A 21648-nucleotide genomic window follows, 5' to 3' on the forward strand; every position below is an offset into this window, starting at 1 on the left:
GAGTCTCATCTCTGGGCAGCTGACACAGTATTTTGTCTGCGGCTGAGAGCTTGCGCAAACGAGATGAAACTTTCGTAAGGTAAACAATAACATCTTTGAACTACTCTTTCACGACCAACGAAAGCTGTTGCTCTTGAGCCACTTGGCAAAGGTATTTATGGGAGGCTTGCACGATGAAGCTATGTTTTGCTCAACATCTAGAGGCGTACTTAATGCTCGGGTTATAATGAACATGCTTGCGATGCGATAATTTTTTCGTAATGCTGGAAACTGAAGAATCAATCTCTAAAATTGATAGTCATCACATTTTGCAATAGGCGTCCGAGCTGTGATCGCGTAATTAAATGGGGTCCTGGTAATTTGAGCTCACAAGCACGCTGGTAAACACATGGTTAGTGTAACATGACGAGTTTAGCTCAAAAAAAAATTCTCAGCAGGGAGGCGTAAAATGATCCATAGGCTTGTTAACAATCAAAATGTAAACAGGCGCGAGGATTCGCACGGCTTGCGCGTTAGGAGTGCTACGTAAATTTAGGACTCTTTCGCACAATTTTCTTTTTGGAAATAACTACGCAATCATAGCATGAATGGCAATATTCATGATTGGAGAATGATTCAGCGACAAGAACGGCTTAGCTAAGCCGTAATGTGTCATAACATTTGAGGATAGCCTGTTTATACTGCGTGACATGACTATCAAGTAACAGTTGTTGTAGTCTGCATTTTCTGTCCGCAATCTACAGATTGATTGGTTTTTGACACAAAGAGCGATTATCTGTTCTGTCACGAAAACACCAAGATTAAGAGAGTGTCTCTGTAAGAGCGGTCCGGTCGATTTTGCTTGAGACACGGATTTCGCTCGTTTCTTGTGTGTTGTAAGACATTCATGTACCTATACTAAAACAACAACAGTTTGATCGGATCTCTTTATTTTTCAGAGTTTTACGGAAATTAAATTTCACTCGAGCAAAGGCTTGTCGTGACACTTTTCAAGACTTTAATTTCATACAACTTTGGAGGACAATTTACAAAAAACTACGGAACTCAGAAAAAGACAAATACCACAGCTATGTATATTAACTCTATCTTATCTATCGAGGCGACTTTCGTAAACATCACGTTTCAATCAAGGAAACAGGAAGACTTGAATGACACCTTATCGGTTCGCCTAAATCACACACGCCAAAACCGATCAAATTCAAGGTAAATTTTTGAAAACGTGAGGCGTTCTTAACTGATCCAACTAACATAGCTAGGAAGTAGGTGCCATAGAAAAGGTAACTGCAAAAAAAAACTTTGCGGCCCGACCTTTACGAGAACTTTATAACTCCGTGAACTTACCTAATTTTTAGCAATCTCCAAGTTTGGCCGCCATTTTGAGGGACTTGTCAACATGAAGCGTAACCGATATAAATCAAGCAGGTAGATCTAAAACCGTCAAAAATACATACGAAAGCAATTCAAATGAACTTTACTTTCAATTCAAGCTGCAAAATTTGAAACTAAAATTTGCCACCTGTCTAAAGAGGTCTTAAGAATGGCTGCCTGTCAGGATCGGGAATCGTCTGTCAACGACCATTTTGGTGAATTGCTCATATTTTGCTCAAAGATACCCTTTTATAAACTATTTTCAAAAATCATGTTTTTAAGTTTCAGCGATTCTTAAATTTTCATAAATTTGCCAAAATCTGAAAACGCGGTTTTCAGGCTTCCGGAGCTCAAGCTCCGCATGACGCACAGTCAAAAATTAACTGCAAAAACCAAGCCCCGTTTAAGGATTAAAATGTAATCAATCAACACCAAACTTCACTCGATATTAGGACAGCTATTCTTATTCAATTCTAGTGAATAAACTTTTTTGGGATTATTTTAGCCCTTGAAAGAACATCCTCACAGACCGAGTAAAATGGCGGCGAAAAACGGGTGATATTTCACGCGAAAAAAATGTACCTGGTACCACATATTTTGGATTTTCAACAACATATTCGTGAAATATTGCTATTTTCCATTCACTGCGAAAATTGTGATGTCCGGAATCGCATTGCTTCCCTTCGAAAATGGCAGAAATGTTCGTGACTTTGAGCGAGAAAAATGATGCAAAGTGTGTAAACAAACAACAAGGTAATTTAATCATACTGAGTTGTTAAATCTCCAAATTAAATCCGGTCTCCGCTGTGTCGGCTTGTAGCTTGTAAAATGTAAAGACAAATAAACTATTCCGTAAGATATTTGAAAAGGTTCTAAAAAATATTTTTGGGCTAAAAATCTGCAAGTGAAGTACATATTACATTAGCACCATCTCATATTCAAGTAATGCAAAAGATATATACGAGAGAAGCTACTTAGTAGATTAGTATTTGATTCCATGCTGATAAATAAGATATTTTTTTTATCTTTTACTTTGGGAACTCATTTTCTGTAGGTGTAAATACATGGAAAGGCGACTTTTGACCTTCAAAGTAATTAGATGCAAGACGACAGTTCTTCTTATCCTTGTAATTATCAATGTCACGCAACGTAACGCCATTGAAAACGTATCGGGGGTGCTGAAACATACCCGCGTAAAAACCGCAAATGAAATAATGATAATTTAAATTAGAGAGAGAAATCCCGCACTTCAAAATGAGCGGAAAGAAATGTAGATTGAATACTCTCACGTCCGTCAGTTTGCATGTGTCGGCTACCAGATGAGTAAACTTCATTACCGATATGAAGACCATAAAATGAAAGTGAGGGTCAACATTGACATAATTAAAAGAAAAACAGAACAAAACGGAAGAACTTCTAATTACTTTACGTGCTTTTATAAAAATGAGATAACTAGTAAGTGACGAATAGGAACGAGTCACCGTTAATTCGTTTCTTCCTCACTTTTCTATTCTGCTAAACTAAAGAGAAAGTCAGCATCACGATGACTTTTGGCAAGTACATTTGCTGACAATCTCTTTCAGTAGAGCCAAGTAAGGGGACTTTTTACGCATGGGCTTTGATGGAATATCGAGGCCAAGGTCTTCACACATGTACTGCAACATGGGTAGCTTCAAGATCTTCAAAGAGTCATTTAGCGCCATTTCACAAAGATCGTACTGACCGTAGATCAAGGGATGGTCAAGTTGTATTGACGCGACTGTCTCCTTTGCCTCGCTAAAATTACTCTCCTCTTGAGTTGCTCGGATATCAGCCTCGTCAGGATCTCTCTGGCGTACTAAGGCACTCTGTCTTGAGAAGAAAGAGGTGATCTGGGTGGTTGTGAGGAATTCCGATGACTGGATTAGTCGTGCACCATCGGTGCCCCGGGCACGCCGCATTTCTCGAGCAATTACCTCTGTGTCAAGCTTGTGGCCTGTCGTCTGCCCTATTCGAAATTTAGATAAAAGGTACGACTTTTGCTTTTCACTGAATCTGTAAGCCTTCCTCACTACTCTAAGAGACTAGCCTTCTTTCAAAGATACACGAGAATCTTCCCGTCGCACAGGGGCTTGAAGAGATGGCAGCTTTCCCACACCTTCCTCCAAATATGATTTGTAGGCAATTTTTGCCAAGTCCATTAGAGAATGTTTTTCTGGTACCCTGCTACATTTTTCGAGTGACAAGTGCTTTTCTAAGGCTGAAAGCCTTTGAAAAACATGAGTGCAGCCGTCTTGAGGACATGAATACACCCCTGCTGCCTGGTCACGTTATATGGAAGCTATCTCTTCAGCCACATTTTCTTCCCTGACGATTTGTGGGGGGTACTTTTAAAGAACGGAAATCTCTTGCAGAAAATGATGGTCGCAGAATCCCTTGTCCAGGACCTTCAAAAGTAATAAGAGAAATATAAATATGACAGCCATACAGCTAAGAAATAATTATCTTGCATCAACGCGTAACCCTTAAAGGCAGCCCACGACGGAATACCATGTTAGAGAAGCACTAGGTACTGTTGCGGGACATACAGAAAACAAACAAATGTGGGACAGGAATTAGCCTACCAAAGTGCGGCATAGCACCCCTCCCCTTCCCCACCCCTCAAGTAAAAAAAAAAAAAAGGAAAAAAAGCGGTGTGTTTTACTGGTCAACGAAGGAGCCTTGTCCCAGATTAACAACTGTCTTTGTCTGAAGGGCTTTTTCACGTGTTTTTTCTTCCTCGATTTTTTCCCCAATTTCTATGCTCTTATAAAAATGACTCTTTTCCTTTTAAAAACCAAGAGAGATTGAGATCATCAATTCATATTTGAAGCTTACCATTGTCTGTTGTTCAGGTATCTGCACCATTACTCGAGGCTCTTTGGGGTTAGACACAATACTTGCTCCAGCGCCCTCCACCGGCGTCTGTTCATTTGCAACTTGCCCGCAGATGAACTCGTCGCATCGCGTACAAATTGCTTTAAAAAAAAAAAGAAAATTAAATAACTCAAATCAATTACTATTCCTAGGTATAAAGTAATCAATCAGTCATCAATCAATGGATAATCAGCTACTCAGACTAGAAAAAAACGTTGGCAATATAAATTGCAAAGTTTCCTCACGGATATAAAATTTGTTGGCTTGAGAAAGTTGAAACTTATAGTGTTTTTTTTGTGTAAGGTATTACAAATAAACGTGAGAAAAAACAATTTTATGAGAACATTTATCAACAGAAGCAATTCAAATTACGCGACCCAACTGGAACTAAGGTATAGGAGTTACAAAAAATATACATCGATTTTCGGCTATCCACACGGTTGCTTCCTTTGGCACTCGAGGACTTATGTGTTGCTAGATCCTTGGGAATTGCACAAATGGTTTTCCTAGTCCTCCAACGTATGCCAAAGTCTGCCCTATGGCGTGGGCAAATAGTCAGGGTAAGATGTTTTTGCTCAAATGAGAAAACACCTGTAAAAAATATAAAACCACTTAAATCTGTTGCAGGACTCATTCATAAGCACAGTAAAGTTACCTGGAAACACACAAAATCAATATTTACCGGCTTTGGCTAATAGCAGCTTTATTTCAGTTCTAGAACCTTCATCTGCACTCAGTCCAAGAGTCGATAGATGTCCAGTTACATCTTTCGTGCAATCCTCGAGTGCAATGCATTCCACCTGACCAGGATAATTAGGAGATCGCCCGCAAGGGGTCACCTTACCAAGTAGCGTTATATAGCTACAGAGAGCCATGAAATGACAAGAAATAATAACTTCTGATGAGAGCACGTATGAAAGCTCAAGACTCGTCCGTGAAATAACTTTCCTTAGATCTGTTACGAAATTTAGACCATTTACGCAAGAACTTCGTGGGCAGTGATGACGTGCAGGCCTCACCACGAGTGAAAATTGTGATTGAATGGTGCGAAATGTTGGAAGCTCAATGAAAGTAAATCAGAGATTGAAGTATAAAAGTGTTACCGTGTAGTTATCAGACCTTGAGTGAAGTTTTTGTTTTTAGTCTTTGGCATATTTCATGATGACAGCCCATTTAGGGTCTCATGTGGTGCGGCCAGTGTTTGTTGGGACCGGATGTCGGTTAATTAGGAACAATTCGCCTTAATACACTGGACTACTCGTAAAGAATGCTGTTCTCCTTCTGTATTCGCTGGAATTCTTGATTTATATATATACATATATATCTAAAACAAACTAAAACAAAGCCCTTGCAGCTGAAATGTTTAAAAGTTATTCAACAGACTGATCAAGAGATTGTCACATACAATTTTCTTAATCGTAATACATATAATGGTGATTGATGAAATGACTGTAAGAACATTTTCGACGGTGATTTTATTTTCTCTCAGCTCTCACACGACTCCGAATGTACGACTTCCCTATTACTCAATATTTTGTAGAATACTAGCCAAAAGTTTCCAAAATTAAAGTTTATTTTAAAACCTTTTTCCACCAGAGAAGGAATGATTAGATTGGCGTTTGTTTACACAACACACATCATCTCGCTCACTCTGGACACAAACATTTGCGGTATTTTCGAAGGGAAGCGGTCCGATTCAAAGCATCAAATTTTACTCAGGAAATAAATAATATCATTTTATTACGAATATCAAGTTAAAAAGTTAAAAAGTGAGGTACCAGGTACACTTTTATCGCGTTAAATTTCACCTATTTTTTGCCTCCATATTAAGCGCTCTTTAAGGGTGTTGCTTAGAGGACTTAAAAATTCTCAGTATCAATGTGTACAGAAAAATTAACATAACAAATATGAATGGGAAGGCTTTTTATTATATCGTGTGAAGTTTGGTGTTAATTGAATTCATTTTAAGCCTTCAACGGAGCTTGGTTTTTAAAGTGAATTTTGGACAATTTGATAGGCGGAAAACCGCACTTTAACCGCGTTTTCAAATTTTCGCCAATTTCTAAAAATTTAATAATCGTCGGAACTTTTAAACTTGATTTTTGAAAATAGTTTACCAAAGGGTATCGTTGGGAAAAATATGAGCAATTCACCAAAATGGTCGTTGACGGACGATTCTCGATCCTGACAGGCAGCCATTCTTAAGTGAAAATGAACAACTCTTGGCAAGGATTGGCCTATTTCACCTCGTTCAGGAGGATAAACAAAAAAAATGTGGATTTGCTATAGGTATCGCCACACCTTGGGGAAGTTTTGGAGAAGTGCAAAGGTAACATGTCAGTATCCTGATCATGATGATGTCAGCAAGCGTATCCAAGGCAGAGATGTAATTACCTTGCATATGTCTCAGGACGTTCAAAAGCTGTTTGGAGTTATTTTTCCAGTTGAATCAGGTAGTCTTCAGTAACATTTTCTGTTATATATTTTTGTCACGTGACAATAGACATATGTGCTCGAAAAGAAAGGAAATTCTTTATTAGATGAAGGGTACTTAAGTACACATCACGTTGAAAAAACATAGATCTATGTGTAAGTGCTTTTAATTGCAGATGGAAATATGTACAATGTTGCTTGGTTGATAATCAATAAGGTTTTTGTAGAAGGTTAAATCACCTGACAACGCAATACACTTATTCATGCGTACGGTTCACAATTATTTGCGATCAGTTTTCCTCAGTTTGTATGATTCTCATTAACCAGTATGATTAAATTTGCAGACTAAAACACCCCTTATTTGATTAAGATTAATAAAAGCAAACAGTGCATCACGGTTTTCAATTCCTGATGGATGCTACTGGGCTTTACTTTAACTGAGAAATTTGCAATCGCTTACCTCAGCTCTCTGTGTCCCATGCCGTAAGAGGCACAAGAAAAAAGTTGATGATAGTGAGTCTTGGCTGAGACATGAAGAATCAGAGAAGAATCTACGGTCCCCAGAAACGCCACTTTTAAACACGAGACAACTTAGGTAAATTGAATTAAGGGTTATTTGTTTTATTGAAAACTATCGTTCAGGTTATAAGATACGCGAATAACTCTCCCCACCGATTTTTTTCTTACATGCTGTTAATCAAAAGTTTCAATAATTATAAAGGCTTTCTAGTTGATCGTCTTAATAGCAACAGTTTCCAAGATCCAAGGGGAGCAAAAGAGAGAACATCCACTTCATCTCGCCAGAAGTCAAAGTTGCCTACATTCATTCTAATTCTAAAAACTCATTGCAACACATTGTTGTCTTGCATTCTGTCCAAAAACTAACTTGTTACCTTGACTATATGGAGTTATTATTGTTTTGTTAGGGCCAACATATGTCAGAGGGCCAGGATTTTTTATGTCTCCACTTAATTTATAATTGCAATAATTTGCTACACGAGCCTCATTATTGCAAGAACACACCAGTTTGTTACAAGAAAACAATGTTAAATATCGACTACCACGATATTTTACCTTTCTTATACTTTGACGAATTTTTTCACAACAGTTAAACTTAAACGTCCTTTTATTTGATAGTTTTGTAGATGACGTGGGGATACATGAGAGAATACGTGCATAAACAAATTTTTTAACCTTTCCACTCTTGTTCAAACTTCGTATTGGTATTCTGCTTGGTTCACGATCACATATACATAGACGATGAGATTTGCATCTGTGCTTCTCTCGATCAACATTAGATAGCTCAGTTGAAGGCCGCATAGAGATGAATCAGGCTCTGTTATTAAATTTGTTTTTAAATCTGTCGCTATTTTCAAAATATACTTGAAACGCATTGTAAGAAGTTCTAATACAGAGTTTTAACCTCTCTAAGTTAAGTCAGTTTTGTTCATGTTAGTTTCCGATAAAACGTTAAGTATTGTAACCGCTCGTGATTTCCCTTAAAAATTGTCCTATAGAAACCGAGGGATTACAATATTAAAGGTTTCCCCAAGTGGAACCCGAAAAAGACGAGACCTCTTAAAAGAAGACAAGACATAGTGAGAACGAGACCTCTTAAAAGAAGACAAGACATAGTGAGAACGAGACGCCTGGAGGTGTTAACTTGGGACGCGTTAGTCGTTATCTACAGTCACACTGGTTTTACGTGGAAAATAATGAATTTAATGCTGAGCCTTCAAAGTACAGGAATTAAATCGAAAACTAAAGACAACACAGGTGCGTGAAAGCGAGCGAATGAGAACTCGATGAAGTGCGAGATGAGTCTGGAAGGACGAAGATGATTACAATTAAATCATTCAAAAACGAACAATATTTAAAGGTATATCGTTAGCAGGTGTTGGAGGTAAACCTTTGAATTGGCCGTCATAAACGTTTCATTTACCAGTGCCTAAACCGTTCCACTTTCGTATGCAAATGTGCGCGTCTCAGTTTTGAAACTCAGCTCCCTAGATCCCTAAGCGTTTCTCTGCCCACATCATTTTTACCTTTAGAAACTTACGCTGTTTTACTCATATAGAAAGTTCTCGTACGCAAAAAAACTGTGGTAATGATGCAATCATTCTATCTGTGATCCAGAAAAAAACGTCACTAATAGCCGTACATGTTGAGAACAATACTAATAATACTACTACTACTTTACATTGATAAGAAAAGTTGAAGTGCCAAAGAGAAAAGAAATTGTTCGCTTTTTTATGTTTTTCTTTTTTTTTCCTGATTGTTATGACGGTCTTCAAACACAGATTCACCTTTATGCAGAGAACATTTTCTTTAGCTTTTATGCGAAATCATTTTCTGGTGCCTTTACAAATGAGTTCTTGCCCGGCATCAGTCCACCAGGTACTATAGTGTATCATAATACATGTTTCCTTGTATGTCACTCTTTTCTACCTACTATAGCAATCAGAACGAGTTTGTTATCAGACTGGCAATTGCTATTGTTGCACAGTAATTCTATCTTTAAATAGGAAATACGTCTAAGATGATTACCTAATAACTAATGTTCATAGAGGTGGTGCGTAAACTTCCTGGGAGAACGCAATCAGCAGCTTGTGACACTCTGCCGCATCTGGTCGATTGTGGGGTTTTCCATCCCAACAACGCTGCATTAGATCTTGCCAGCCAGTTGGAGGCTTGATAGCGCCTTTTTCATATGGAGGTCTTACACCCTTAGCCTCTTGGTCCGACACATGTTCCGCTTTTTCAATTGTGGCTCTCTTACCATACCACATCTCCCAAAGCATTATACCAAAGCTGTATATGTCAGTCTTGTTATCGTATTCTTTGCAACGAATCACTTCCGGGGCAAGGTAGGCATCGCTTCCCGTCATGGTGTCTGCGATGATCTTAGCCTCTTCAGAAAGGCGAAAACCAGAGACCTTAATGACATTTCTGTGTGAAAGCTTTGAAAAGAGGTGAATGATATAAGCGCAGTTGCTATGACCAAAAATATTTTCGGGTCTTTTAAGAGCTACAAGGCCCCTTCTGCAAAATTTACCAATAGCATTTACAGTTCGTCACTTGACACCGTGAACTATTGATTAAAAAGTATTTGAGCGGATCTTAACAATTATTACATTTAATTTGTAACTCTTAATTATTTGACTAACGTATTATATAATTAATGATGAACTGACCCTCACAAGCAAACTGATATTGAAGCAAATGTAAAAATTCAGACATATTTGAAACTCACCAAGATTTTCTCCAGCTTGAAGTTGCGGTGAACAATACCCTGGTTGTGTATAAACTCTAGGGCAGCAGCTACGTCCTTTGCCCAGCACAGCACATTATTCTTGGCGGAGGTTTTTCCAGACGATTCAGGAATGTTTTCAGGATTCTGAAAAATGTGATTCATCAAGTTTTCCTTGCACAATTCCAAAACATGTATCACGCGCAATTGATCGCCTTCCTTCAGCAATGCTGTTCCATAGAACTTGACAATAAAGGGAAAGCAAAGCTTCCTGCAAAAGATATAGTTGCATCGACCTTTATTCAAGTTCGTTTGGGTTCAAAGTACCCGAATATTTCGGCGTTTTTCAACTGCTATGTTAACATACCGATCTAACTAAAGTATCTAATTTTCTATAATAGTCACATCACGTTAAATTCTTATTTAGACAGCCCTCTTTTATTTATTAAATTCAACTATATTTATCAATTGTCATTTGAAAAAAATTTTAAATGTAACTAACCTCAGTGTTTCTGTCTTAGAAAGGACGCCAATCGCGCTGTATTCGTTTAGTTCTTTACTCCACAATTTCACAGCCACCTGTAATGGTTCGCTCTGTCCTGGTAACCTGAATGTTCCTCGATAAACTAAAGCGGATGTTCCATTTCCAAGAAGTGAAGCTGGATCGTCTTGATCCCACTCCAAGTCATTACGACTTATTTCCATGCTCTGTAATTCTTTAATGGAAAAGAGGGCCATCTTTTCCTTTTCTCTCACACTCATCTCTCTTAAACGGCCATAGCATTTTTTAATTTCATCTCTAGAGCGGGTCTCATCTCTGAGCTGCTGACATAGTATTTTGTCGGCGGCTAAGAGCTCGTGCAAACGAGATGAAACTTTTGTAAGGTAAACATGAACATCTTTGAGCTGCTCTTTCACGATCAGCGAAAGCTGTTGCTCTTGAACCACTTTGCAAAGGTATTTATGGGAGGCTCCCACGATGAATCTACGTTTGTCTTTTCCATATTTTCTTGAACGTTTTAAATTTTTTACTTTCTCTTTAAGTGTCATGACACCAACAACTGGAACACTGCTAGCTAAAGCTGCTAGGACAAATGGAACCCAAATTGGACCTGTGAGCCCCATCATAACTATTTGGGCCGCCCCGAAGTCATTTGAAGACTTGCAAGTATTTGATCCACTAGCAGCAGCAGCGTCCGTAATGACGAGGTTCTCTAGATATCGGTATGGGAGTAGATTCTTACATTCATCAAATCGCTGGTCGGACAATTGGACCAGAGAGCTGCGAGTGTTGAATAAAATTTGGTTTTTTTCTTCCCACGCGGTAATCGTGTTCTCAAGTCGCGACCTAAATGCTTTTTGAATATGATCTTCGGTTACCTCCCAACTTTCTCCAGCGTGTGGAATATCTTCAAGCGTCCAAGAGGTAAATTTTTCCATAACTTCACAAGACTGGAGGTGTTTGGAAAGTTCCCTAACGGTATCGTCTGCCAGTTTTCTGAAATGCTCATTCAACTCGTCTTCAACTGAGCGCAGCCGCTTCTCAACGTAACGAAGGCGTTCAGAATGTAAATCAACGTAACGAAGGCGTTCAGAAAGTAAATCAGAGACGTCTGTACGATCGGTGAGCGGGCAAAGAAGATCCATGACCATTTTCATGTGGTGGGTCATACGTGAAATGGCCAGGTCAAGCCACCTGAGAGATGAAAATATGCAAATGTCAAATTCATTTTTCACCAAAATGTTTATTGAATTTATTCTTTATCGTTCCAAGTGGGTGAAACTTTAAGATATAAACTAGTCGAATTACAAACTAGGAAGAAATTCATTGTTATTTTGGCGAATTTGAGCGTATCTAGGCTATATGGGTTTTAGCAAAGTTTCTAAATAAGCACTTTGCAATAGCCATCTAATTTTCACTGTGCAAATGAATGAATCTCATTAGATCATGACACGAGGGCAACATAACCTGGTCTTCCTAAAAGGAGTCAATAATAAGATAGGAATTGGATGCAAAAGAGTACATCACTTAGCCAAGAAAAATGCTAACTCCAGCTAGGTTAAGATGTAAATTAGGACCATAATACCCTCACCGACTTTTTTAAGACCCTCTACAGAACCTACCTCCACTGCATTTGCAGCGTTGCTTTACTGTTTTGCAAGGCGGTGGATTTAATAGCATCCATCAGTGACGCAAACTCCGCGACAACTGTTTCATCGTTTGTGGCGTAAGGCGATGAAATGTAAATGATTTGAGAATCTGGGTCTATTTCAGGCCAGAATTCTCTGAATTCACCCTTGACGTGATTTTTGATGGAATCAGCTTCTTCTTGAGATACTTGATCCCAATTGTTACATAGGAAAAGAGGAAAAATTGACGAGGATTCTGGATGGTCAAGACATACTCTTCGGAATTGTTTGATTGGTTTCATCATCTATAAGGACGAACGTACACATGGAGTTAAAAGTTCCTTCGAGAGTAATAATATTAATAATCATAATAATAATCATAAAAATGATAACAATAATAATAACAACATATTAAAAACACTTAAGCAAAAGCTGTTATAAATGATTGCTCTGGGCAGTAAATAATAATAGAGATAATGTTAACGATCGTGGTAATAATAATGATGACAAAAGTAATAAGTAATCAGCAGGTGCAGTGCAGGTAGAGCACTGCACCGGTATCACAGAGGTCATGCGTTCAACTCCCATACAGGCCTGAATTTTTTTTTAGGTCTTATTTTCACTACTGCTCAAGCAGTTTCCATTATTGCGAATATTGCTTTCATATTCACGTCTTTATGCGCAGTTCACGTATATAATTTTCATATATTTACAGTCATTTATTCATCACTTCACGGGTTTACATTGAACCAACATAACGATCAACTCCCAGTTGGCCTGTTAGCTCAGTTGGTAGAGCACTGCACCGGTTTCGCAAAGGTCATGAATTCAAGTCCCGTACAAGCCTGATTTTTTTTCAGGCCTTATTTTCAATACTGCTCAAGTAGTGTTCATTACTGCGACGATCGCTTTCATATTCCCGTCTTTATCCGCAGTTCAATATGTGATTTTTATATATTCACAGTCAATTATACCGCAGAGTTAAATAAATATATGTTAAGTAAATAAATGCCCTGCCATGGCAAACGCTGCGGGTACATTAACTTCACCTGTCCATGCAGCTTACCCTTCGTTGCTGCGCTGAGCTGTCAATGACGCAGATAACTGCGAAAGCTTCAGAAAGGTACGCTTTCACTTTCTCGTCCATGATGGGTGATTTACCAAATCCTGGACTGTCAACCACAAAGATTCTTTCCTAGAGGAGAAAACGATGAGAGATGAGTGAATCTTAAAACAGGTCAAACGACTTTTTTTGAAATAAGTTTTTTTGTAAATGTTGTTGTTGAAACATCCCTGACTCTTTATCTGATCAAGAAATCAAGTTGCAACTGTGCTCCCGAAGGATTAGATTACGTACGAAAACGATGCATGTCAGGTGTCAAAGATAATCTGTCAATCAAAAATATATTGCAAGACCTAAATTTGCCAAGAATAATGCTAGATGGTAGCTTTTAGCAATCCTCAAGTCACAATTTACAATTTATACCCTCAGCTTGCTAATCACCAACCTTAAGCAGGTTGTTTGGCCAAAAGATCTCAATCTTGTCAAAAACTGAACCTTGCAGATCTTCATTTTGGAAAAACCAGGAGATTTTTTGAAGAAAGATTTGTTGAGAGTTCACAGCCATCTCCCCAGGCTGGATAGTCTTTGAAGGAAGGCCTGTTTCAGGATCTGCGTCTTTATAGTGCGCTACCAGCTTGTGGGTTTCTCCATATCTTAATTCGCGGACAACGGAAGAGATGCCAAAGAAGGAGTCAGGGAGGAGTTGCTCCCCAAGAATCAGACTCAACAACATGCTCTTTTTCGAATCTCTTTCACCTGTCAAGAACAAACACTAGTTTAAAGAAAAATGTGGAATTAATGGTGTTTAACTTTCCAGATCCATTCTCTTTGACGAGTCCTGCAGATTAGGTTTAAACTGCTAATTTCTCATAAACATGCAAAAAAGGTCCTTATCAAAAATATAAATCAGTCTCACGACCACGAATGACAGGAATCTAGCCGTTAAAAGGAAACTGAAACAAAAGAAACGTTATTAGGACAAAACAGTGAAAAATATATAGTTTGCTGAAGCGAATAGTCTTGAAAACCTGGTAGACACTTAGACTTATCTCCCGCATAGAGAAAGGGATGAAACATGCAATGAAAACTGTTCGTCGTGGGTCTTTATTAGTTTAAGAAATCGCAGTACATACATTTCTGAAAGAGAACACGTTTTGTGATTAAGATGAGTCAATTCAATTGAAACAAGAAAGCAACAAAAACCAAAACAACAACAAAAAATATGCAATGTTTCAGTCTTTCGAGTTTTTAGCGTCGGCGTTGCAACTATACGTCATCAGGGCGTTTAAAGTTATGACCACAGGCAAAGGATTTGACTTCTCAGTGAAAAAAGTCTGAAAGTTGTTCGCTCGGCCATGCGCGTTAAGCAAACCTCATGACAAAGGAGGGACGAGTATGGAAAAGCTGCGTGACGTCTGTCAACACGAGCTGGTACGCGGTCCCTGTTAACTATTTACATGCAAAAAGTGAGCTTCACACGACTTACTGCAGGACGAGTATCGATTCAAGGTAAGCCAAGGAAATTCATTCCAGAGATTAAACGTGATTAAGTTCAAAAGATTGGCCATGACGGACACGAAGGCATAGTTAAAACGGAGAATGTATTGCATAAAAAGTGAAGTCTGGTAGACATTGGCATGAAACTGTGCGAGACATGTAGTGTCTGTCAAGTATCTCGTGCAAGCAAGTGGCGTAGTCCTGTGGCGGAGAGTTTGCCTGAGCGAATGGAGCAGTTGGCAGTAAACTTAAGTTACGACACGCGCACATGCGTCAACTTCCACGTAATTACGAACTTTCAAAATTTTTTCAGCAACCAACCTGACAAAAGCACGACGTATTCCACTCTCTCTAATCTCTGTATGTGATAGGCCAATTGGTTCTTGAGATTTTTGACTCCCAGCTCCAGAAGAGCGTAGTCCTTGTCACTCATCATATTTAGACAGGCCTCTGTGCTCACGCATAATTCTAGCAAGTGCTTTTGTCTTCTCTCGACTTCTTCCCTGGCCTCTGTCAACGCTAAAAAGGCCTGATAAGTGGAGCATGGATTGATTAAATTTCTTTGCAAAAATATCAGTATCACACTAAAACTTACTAGACTTGCTTTACTATTTTACTGTGTCGGTCACTCAATATTAAATAAAAATTACTTCAATGCGGTGGTTTCTTTGGAAACAGCTCATTTCGGTGTGTTGACTGATTAAGCTGGCGTAGGCACGGGCACTTTTCCTTGCATGCACATTTCATTCTACAGTCGAACCTGTATTTAGAGCTCACTCTTGAAGAATGGCGGGGTAACCGTTTAATACAGGCTGACCAGAAAATGACTTGCAAGATGCTCGTGCGTGATATTTTCCTAAAAGTCCGAAGAAGAAAGATAATTTTAACGTTACAGTATTTAAGGGGAATTTACAACCGCTTAATACAGGATGATCATTTAATACGGTGCAGCTTAATGACCTTAATACAAGTTTGACTGTACTGACATACTTGAGCTTAGATTCGAGTTCGACTTTGATTTGGAATTAATTATTATTCTGGCCGTAAACTTGCCAGAATTATTCTTATTCTTGGCCGTAAACAGGCTAGAATCGAGAATTCGGATTGGGTTTTCCTCCGTAGGAAAATGCACAATAGGCGCTTCGTGGCAGTTTTTAATTGGCATAAACCAATGTGGTGGCCATAGCTTGGGAATGAGGTTAAGTTTTGGCATCGAGTGTACTCAGACTTGAAGTGCTGGGCCGCGCATAAACGATAACCAAGCTTTCTTCAGTTTACACTTATCTTTCGAGTCTTTAAAATATCTATTTAAATTAACGCACAAACCATTACTGTGAATTGGTAGAATTGTTAACGCACTGATAAAAAATAGGCAGTAAAGACTGCATATGGCTACTGATATAGCACAATTTTTTGAAGCATCGAAAAGAACCAGGGGCTCTATGATGATAAGGTAGCGTTAAAGAAGATTTGTCACGCATGCTAAACGGAAACCTGCCACATTCCACATACTTATGAGAGCCCTGTTCCACAATAGAAAGTTGATTCACCAATGTAGTGAATAATTGACACTCAACTACAAATGAAATGGTAACAAGTTATCATATTAATAATAAAATAATAATTACTATAGTCATGATGATAATGATAACAAAAGTTATAGTAATAATAACTTATAGGAGCTAGTTCAAGTACCTCACCTTTCCTCTGAGGGTCTATCCCTAAGCTCCTATTATGATTAAACTAGCGTTCTTTTAATATTCAGATTTGCCTGTTGATTATAAATAATTTTCTCATTTCATTGCAATTCCATTTTTGTGAGATTTTTGTTTCACACAACAAGGCATTCCGCGTTGTAGAATATTCCGCCATTCCACCACTCCATCATTCCACTGAATGGCGCAACCCTGTTGAACTTAACGTATCGTATTTCGGACCTTGCTCGCTTCGCAAATTTAGGGCCTGTTTACATGGAGGTGGAGGACCCCAGGTAGGTGAGGTAACCCGCCTTTCCATATAATCTCTCATTAAATCTTGATCACGTTTACATGATAGGTGGGGTAACCCGCCAAGGCGGGTTGCCCGGTCTGCCAGGTAGAGTAAACCTGTCAGCCGGGGTGAGAATTTCCCATGTAAACGTCTCAAGGTGGGGTAACCCGCCTAACTGGGATCGTATTCATGGCAAAAAGCTCAAAAGTTAAACACGTGTGTTTTAAACTTTGTACATTTCCTAACCGTCTGGCGGAAATCACCAGAAACCGCAAGGGACATACAAGGGGTGTTCACATTTCGGAATATTTAGTGTTGTAAATGGACCATATTTCGTTTCACAAACTAATCCTTATAACGTATTAAGCCTACGATTCGCGTAACTTAACACCGCGTAACACAACGCGTGACGCTTTCATGAACAAACACAAATGTGTCCGAGAATTGATCTTTCGTCTTTCTCGAGATGTGAGCTTGGGACGCCTAGGCTGAAACTCCCTAATTGCAAGCGCAGCAACAACCTAAAGAAACCTCACCCCAGCACCCCGGGGTTGTAAGATTACATGTAAACGCGTTTTATTTTTCGACCACGGCAAGGCGGGTTACCTCACCCACCTGGAGTCCCCCACCTCCATGTAAACAGGCCCTGAGTCGCTCTTTTGAGCATTTGTTGCTGATTGAAAAGATAAAATGATCTCTTTTCGAATAAATACAATTTCCTTATTCAAAGTTTCCACGATGTCCAGATCAAATCTATTTAGATATTCTGCAAGGAAATAGTCCATTCTTTTTTTTCAATTACGTGCAAGAGACGCCACTGTGAAATTACTTTGAGATCTTAAGAGGTGATGTCAGCATCCATCGAACAAATTTGAAATAATGTGGCAAGTCGCCCAAAATTCGTTTTCTCTCCTACTTTCATATTTTGTAGCCCAATATGTCCTAATAATTGTGGTGTATTTTTTTGTGAAAAAATATTTTATTTTTCGAGAAATGATATTTTTCGTTCAGCCGCTCAAATATGCAAATTTTTACCCTGCATATTACCCGAGTTGTGTGACCTCATGAAACGAATTTTCTTGACCTCCGGTATTTCTGTCGGCATAATCCTTTGTTTTATCATCTAAATTAATCCCCTGTCATTATTGAAGCTGGCAAAGAAATATTTATTTTTTGGTGAATAGTTTTGTCCGACGTTTTTATGTCGAAAAGTAGCATCAAAACAAAGACAGTTTTAACAATGACCGATATGACAGAATCTACTGAGCTTCTAGCTTTTAAAAGACAAAATAATAATAGTAATAATAATAATAATAATAATAATGGATGGTTATAAAGTTAATGTAAAAATTTCCTTGTGTATTTGTGTTGTTATATCGTGAGACGAACTCAAAGTGTGGAAAAATTTACTCGCTAGCGACTATGAAGTATACATGGTGTGTCTACTTGTCGCCACCGTTTACTGGCATAAATCACTATAGTTTGTAAAGAAATCTAACATAACCTCTTACCTTATTTATTTATGATTTTATTATCTGTTTCGGTGATCAAGTTATGCTCTACCATATTTTAGCCAGATTTAATTTACAATTTGTAAATCTTCTCCACATTATTATATTAGTTGCATGACAAGCGTGACACAAATTCAAAGATGAATCAACCTCCGAATTACGAAGAGATGAGTTTTTTTCCTCTCTTTTCATATCTATAAAAACCTTCCAAGAATTGCTGTATTCAGAAAACTAAAATGTCCAGATCCATCAATGTTTCCTTTGCTGGCGGAAGTCAAAGAATGTTTACAAAAGTCAATTCGATTGACAAACTACACACCGTTTAACCAATTGATCCGTTGCATAAGCGTCTCATCTTACATGCTAACAAGGAGATTTGCTGTTCATTTAAATCGTTCGCTTGTAGGACTTTTGGGTATAGTTATCGAGAAGACCGACGTTGCATATCTCAGGTCGGTCCCTTGCGTAGTTGTATAAAAGACATTTTAAGTTACCTGCGGAGACGGTAGGGTTAAGTCGATTCCAAATGCTTATTTGGCAAGCATGTTCCACAGATAGTACGCAAGACGTCTGGAAAATTCATATAACCTGGCTACTTACCACCTTGTGCAAAATTACGCGTCCCGTCAGACTTAGGCCTCGATCGGGAGTTGGTAAATAGGCTACCAAAAATCCAGAGAGAGGCGGAGTTTTCTATACTAATGTCTGAGCACTTTGTAGGCTTCCCGCAGTCTGAGCGTAATTAAGCACACAGTGGTAAAGGGCCCTTCCGCAGCAGCTACAAGACGCTGACAAAAATTTTTCCTTGCTAAATTTCAATTGTGCTGCACATATCAGGACCCCCCGGGAACCCCTATACACAAGAGAGCGAGGATGTGCGCTGGGAGTTTCGAAAACGACCCCTATAAAATTATAAAAGGTACCTGACTCATCCGTGTGGGAATGGCAACAACTGATATCTACCCCTAAAAAGTACTAATTTAAACACAAAAAAATAAAAAAATCCCAAAATTAAGAACTCCTTTATCAATATGCTCCAGAGGCTTAAGTCAGATCATTAAAATCGTCCTAGTAATGCTTATTTCAGGCATTTTATTGAGCGAAAAACACCCTAAAAGGTACCAGTTGGGTATCTGGTAGTCCACTAAAGTTTGAGACACCGTAAAAGGTACCAGATCACTGATTTTGACCACTGAAAGGTACGACAAGTATCCTCACCCATTTCCGATCGCCCCCTTCCCCCCCCCCCCTCCCCCACCAACCCTGTCAGCACCTAAAAACAAAAGATGTGATTTGCCAACTACGAGCTGTCAGTCTCACCTCGTAAAATTCATGCCGACAAAATCTGTCCTGCTTCGAGGCAGGACGGCTGTACTTTTTTTTGTTTTGTTCGTCTTGACATAATTTGGTAGGGATTAAAATAACTGTACGTCTGCATTTGTTAAACAGACTATTCAAGTGCATCCAAAACTCGATGCGTGCACTTCTAGTGCCGATCACTCCTTTTAGGACATTTCCGCAAGGTAAGCTTTTTTTTCTCACTCACCATTCTGAAATGATTGTGACGAAACGAACAAAAGCCAAAAGCGAGGAATATCGGGTAAAACCCGGCAGATATCGTTGTGTCGATAAATTAATTCCATTGTCTTAGGTAAACATTGCCGATGGGATAGATTAGTAGATTACTAAAGCGAAAAAAACCCATACTTTTCTGGGGAATTTGGCTCGAGCAGGCAGAGAAAGATTTCAATCGCAGCGTTAAAATTTGATGAATTTTGCAACCGGAAATTTGATAAGGAGTCTATTTGGCACTGGTTTTCTATAACGCCTGAGGTATGCGTTTATTATTCTGCGGAGTTCGATGGTTACCATCACTCTGGATTTCTCCGTGACTCAACCTAAGTCACAAAGTGACTTATTCCTTTTCTGTTGACTTGACGCTAGTTCCCGCATTTCAAGTAGCGATTTCAGTATTTCCAATTTGTAATGGCATCAACTTGTTCCAAAGTCATGATCTCCATAACTCTCCATGTTAAGTAAACAATGAAAAGCACTTAATAGCGATTTTCCTAAAAACCGCACGGCCTTCGATTCGTTCCCTCTGAACGGCAAATCCGGCCAGAATATAGGCTCCGTGTAACCTCTTGTTCAAGTCAAACGTTAACATACGATTAAAAATCCTCTCGGAAGTGAATTTTTCAAACAATATAGATTCTGCCTTTCAACAGGAAAGGACAACGCAAAGGAAACTGTTATCTTTATCACGCAAGATAACCCATCAGTGCTTAACTGTCAGAAGATATCGATGGGCCATCGGCTTTTCGTAGAATATCAACCTCCACCCAGAGAAACATTGCGGTTCTTTCCATTAAAAGAGCGGAAACTATCAGAGGAATTTACTTGTTCGAGTAGGGCTGTAAGTGCCAATATACAGCGATAAATAACGCGGATGAGAGTCGTGATAAATTTGTCTACAGCCTATCATCATAGCTCTAAATCGGGGTTTGAGCCCAAGTCCATCCGGTACCCATTGAAGAAGTTCTTCTTTACAGATTTGACGAGGGAGGACAAACAATATGCAGCTTGACATTCTAAACATATTCGCTTTCTTCGGCACGAGCTCAGAATAGAATTTAGGGAAAGTTCATTGAATTATGCTACACTGATTATCAAGTTTCGTCCCCCTAGGTTATTTCGCTATGTGATTTACGCTTGAAATAACGAAATGATAAATGTTGAACAAAGAGCTTTAGTAGTATAATTAATAAGCTCTAAATGTGGAGTATACGTTTGGTTTGACAATCAGTCAACAACTAATAAAGTTATTGGTGTCCATTAGTTTCGCTTTGAATTGCTGTAACGTACGGTGTCTGAATAAACCAATTTTTAACCTAAACATATAAATTGCCGGCCACAAGACAGTTGGTCGACAATTTCGGCCGATAACTTCAGCGTTTCTTTTTACCGTAGGCCCGGTATTTAAGGTCATCGGTTCTTGATAATCCTGCGACAGTATGGCAATATCAGTGTACCTTGAGTTTGAATCGATACGCAGCCAAAGATGTTTCATTCTTACCTTCTCTGATATTCTGAGAGCCTTTTTCGCCCTCTGTTTCATCTGGTCTAATGTCTGCAGTCCTCCTAACGATAGACCTCGACACCTCATTACCTCGGACATGCGCTCAATATCGTCGATTTCATCAATGCCTATCGACGTACCCATGTTGCGTACGCTTTTTTAAGATGTCTTGAACAATAAACAGTTACCTTTTACGTTACGTACAATTGGGCTGTTAATCACATACGGGGTTTTATATTTACTCTATTGCCTTACTTCGGACATAGGTTGTCACGGTTGAGTAGAAGCGGTGTTATTGTTAAACCCTCTGAACTGTTCACTAGTTGGAAACAAATCCATTTAAAAGAAATCACACCGCAGTATTGATATGGATTGATTGACTGACTTCCGATCACTGATTCCCATCGTGGATCTTACTTTTCCACAGCTCTCA

At 38.9% G+C, this 21648-nt stretch overlaps 2 protein-coding genes across 4 annotated transcripts; both read right to left on the minus strand.

Annotated features, from left to right (window-relative positions):
- Window positions 1-2027: 2027 nt before the first annotated feature.
- On the minus strand, window positions 2028-5960 carry LOC149044277 (uncharacterized). The gene is made up of 3 exons (XM_089210959.1): window positions 4946-5960; window positions 4225-4854; window positions 2028-3794 (listed from the first exon to the last, which is right to left on the minus strand). The coding sequence occupies exon 3, from the start codon at window positions 3306-3308 to the stop codon at window positions 2907-2909; it is 402 nt and encodes a 133-aa protein (XP_089067085.1). The 5' UTR covers window positions 3309-3794; window positions 4225-4854; window positions 4946-5960; the 3' UTR covers window positions 2028-2906.
- A 3050-nt stretch (window positions 5961-9010) lies between these two features.
- LOC113682100 (uncharacterized) lies at window positions 9011-21644 on the minus strand. 3 transcript variants are annotated; one of them, XM_089210951.1, is made up of 8 exons: window positions 21471-21644; window positions 14958-15165; window positions 13585-13895; window positions 13143-13271; window positions 12071-12381; window positions 10449-11642; window positions 9950-10217; window positions 9011-9656 (listed from the first exon to the last, which is right to left on the minus strand). In XM_089210951.1, exons 1-8 carry the CDS (start codon window positions 21477-21479, stop codon window positions 9258-9260), a joined length of 2829 nt encoding a protein of 942 aa, XP_089067077.1. In that variant the 5' UTR covers window positions 21480-21644; the 3' UTR covers window positions 9011-9257. The 3 variants fall into 3 exon arrangements, with proteins under 3 accessions (XP_089067077.1, XP_089067079.1, XP_089067076.1); XM_089210953.1 differs by having other exon boundaries at window positions 9011-9607; window positions 21213-21599; XM_089210950.1 differs by having other exon boundaries at window positions 21213-21586.
- Between the last annotated feature and the right edge of the window lie 4 nt (window positions 21645-21648).

This window comes from Pocillopora damicornis, chromosome 6, assembly GCF_964200805.1.
Source record: "Pocillopora damicornis chromosome 6, jaPocDami1.2, whole genome shotgun sequence".
NCBI classification, from domain to species: domain Eukaryota; kingdom Metazoa; phylum Cnidaria; class Anthozoa; order Scleractinia; family Pocilloporidae; genus Pocillopora; species Pocillopora damicornis.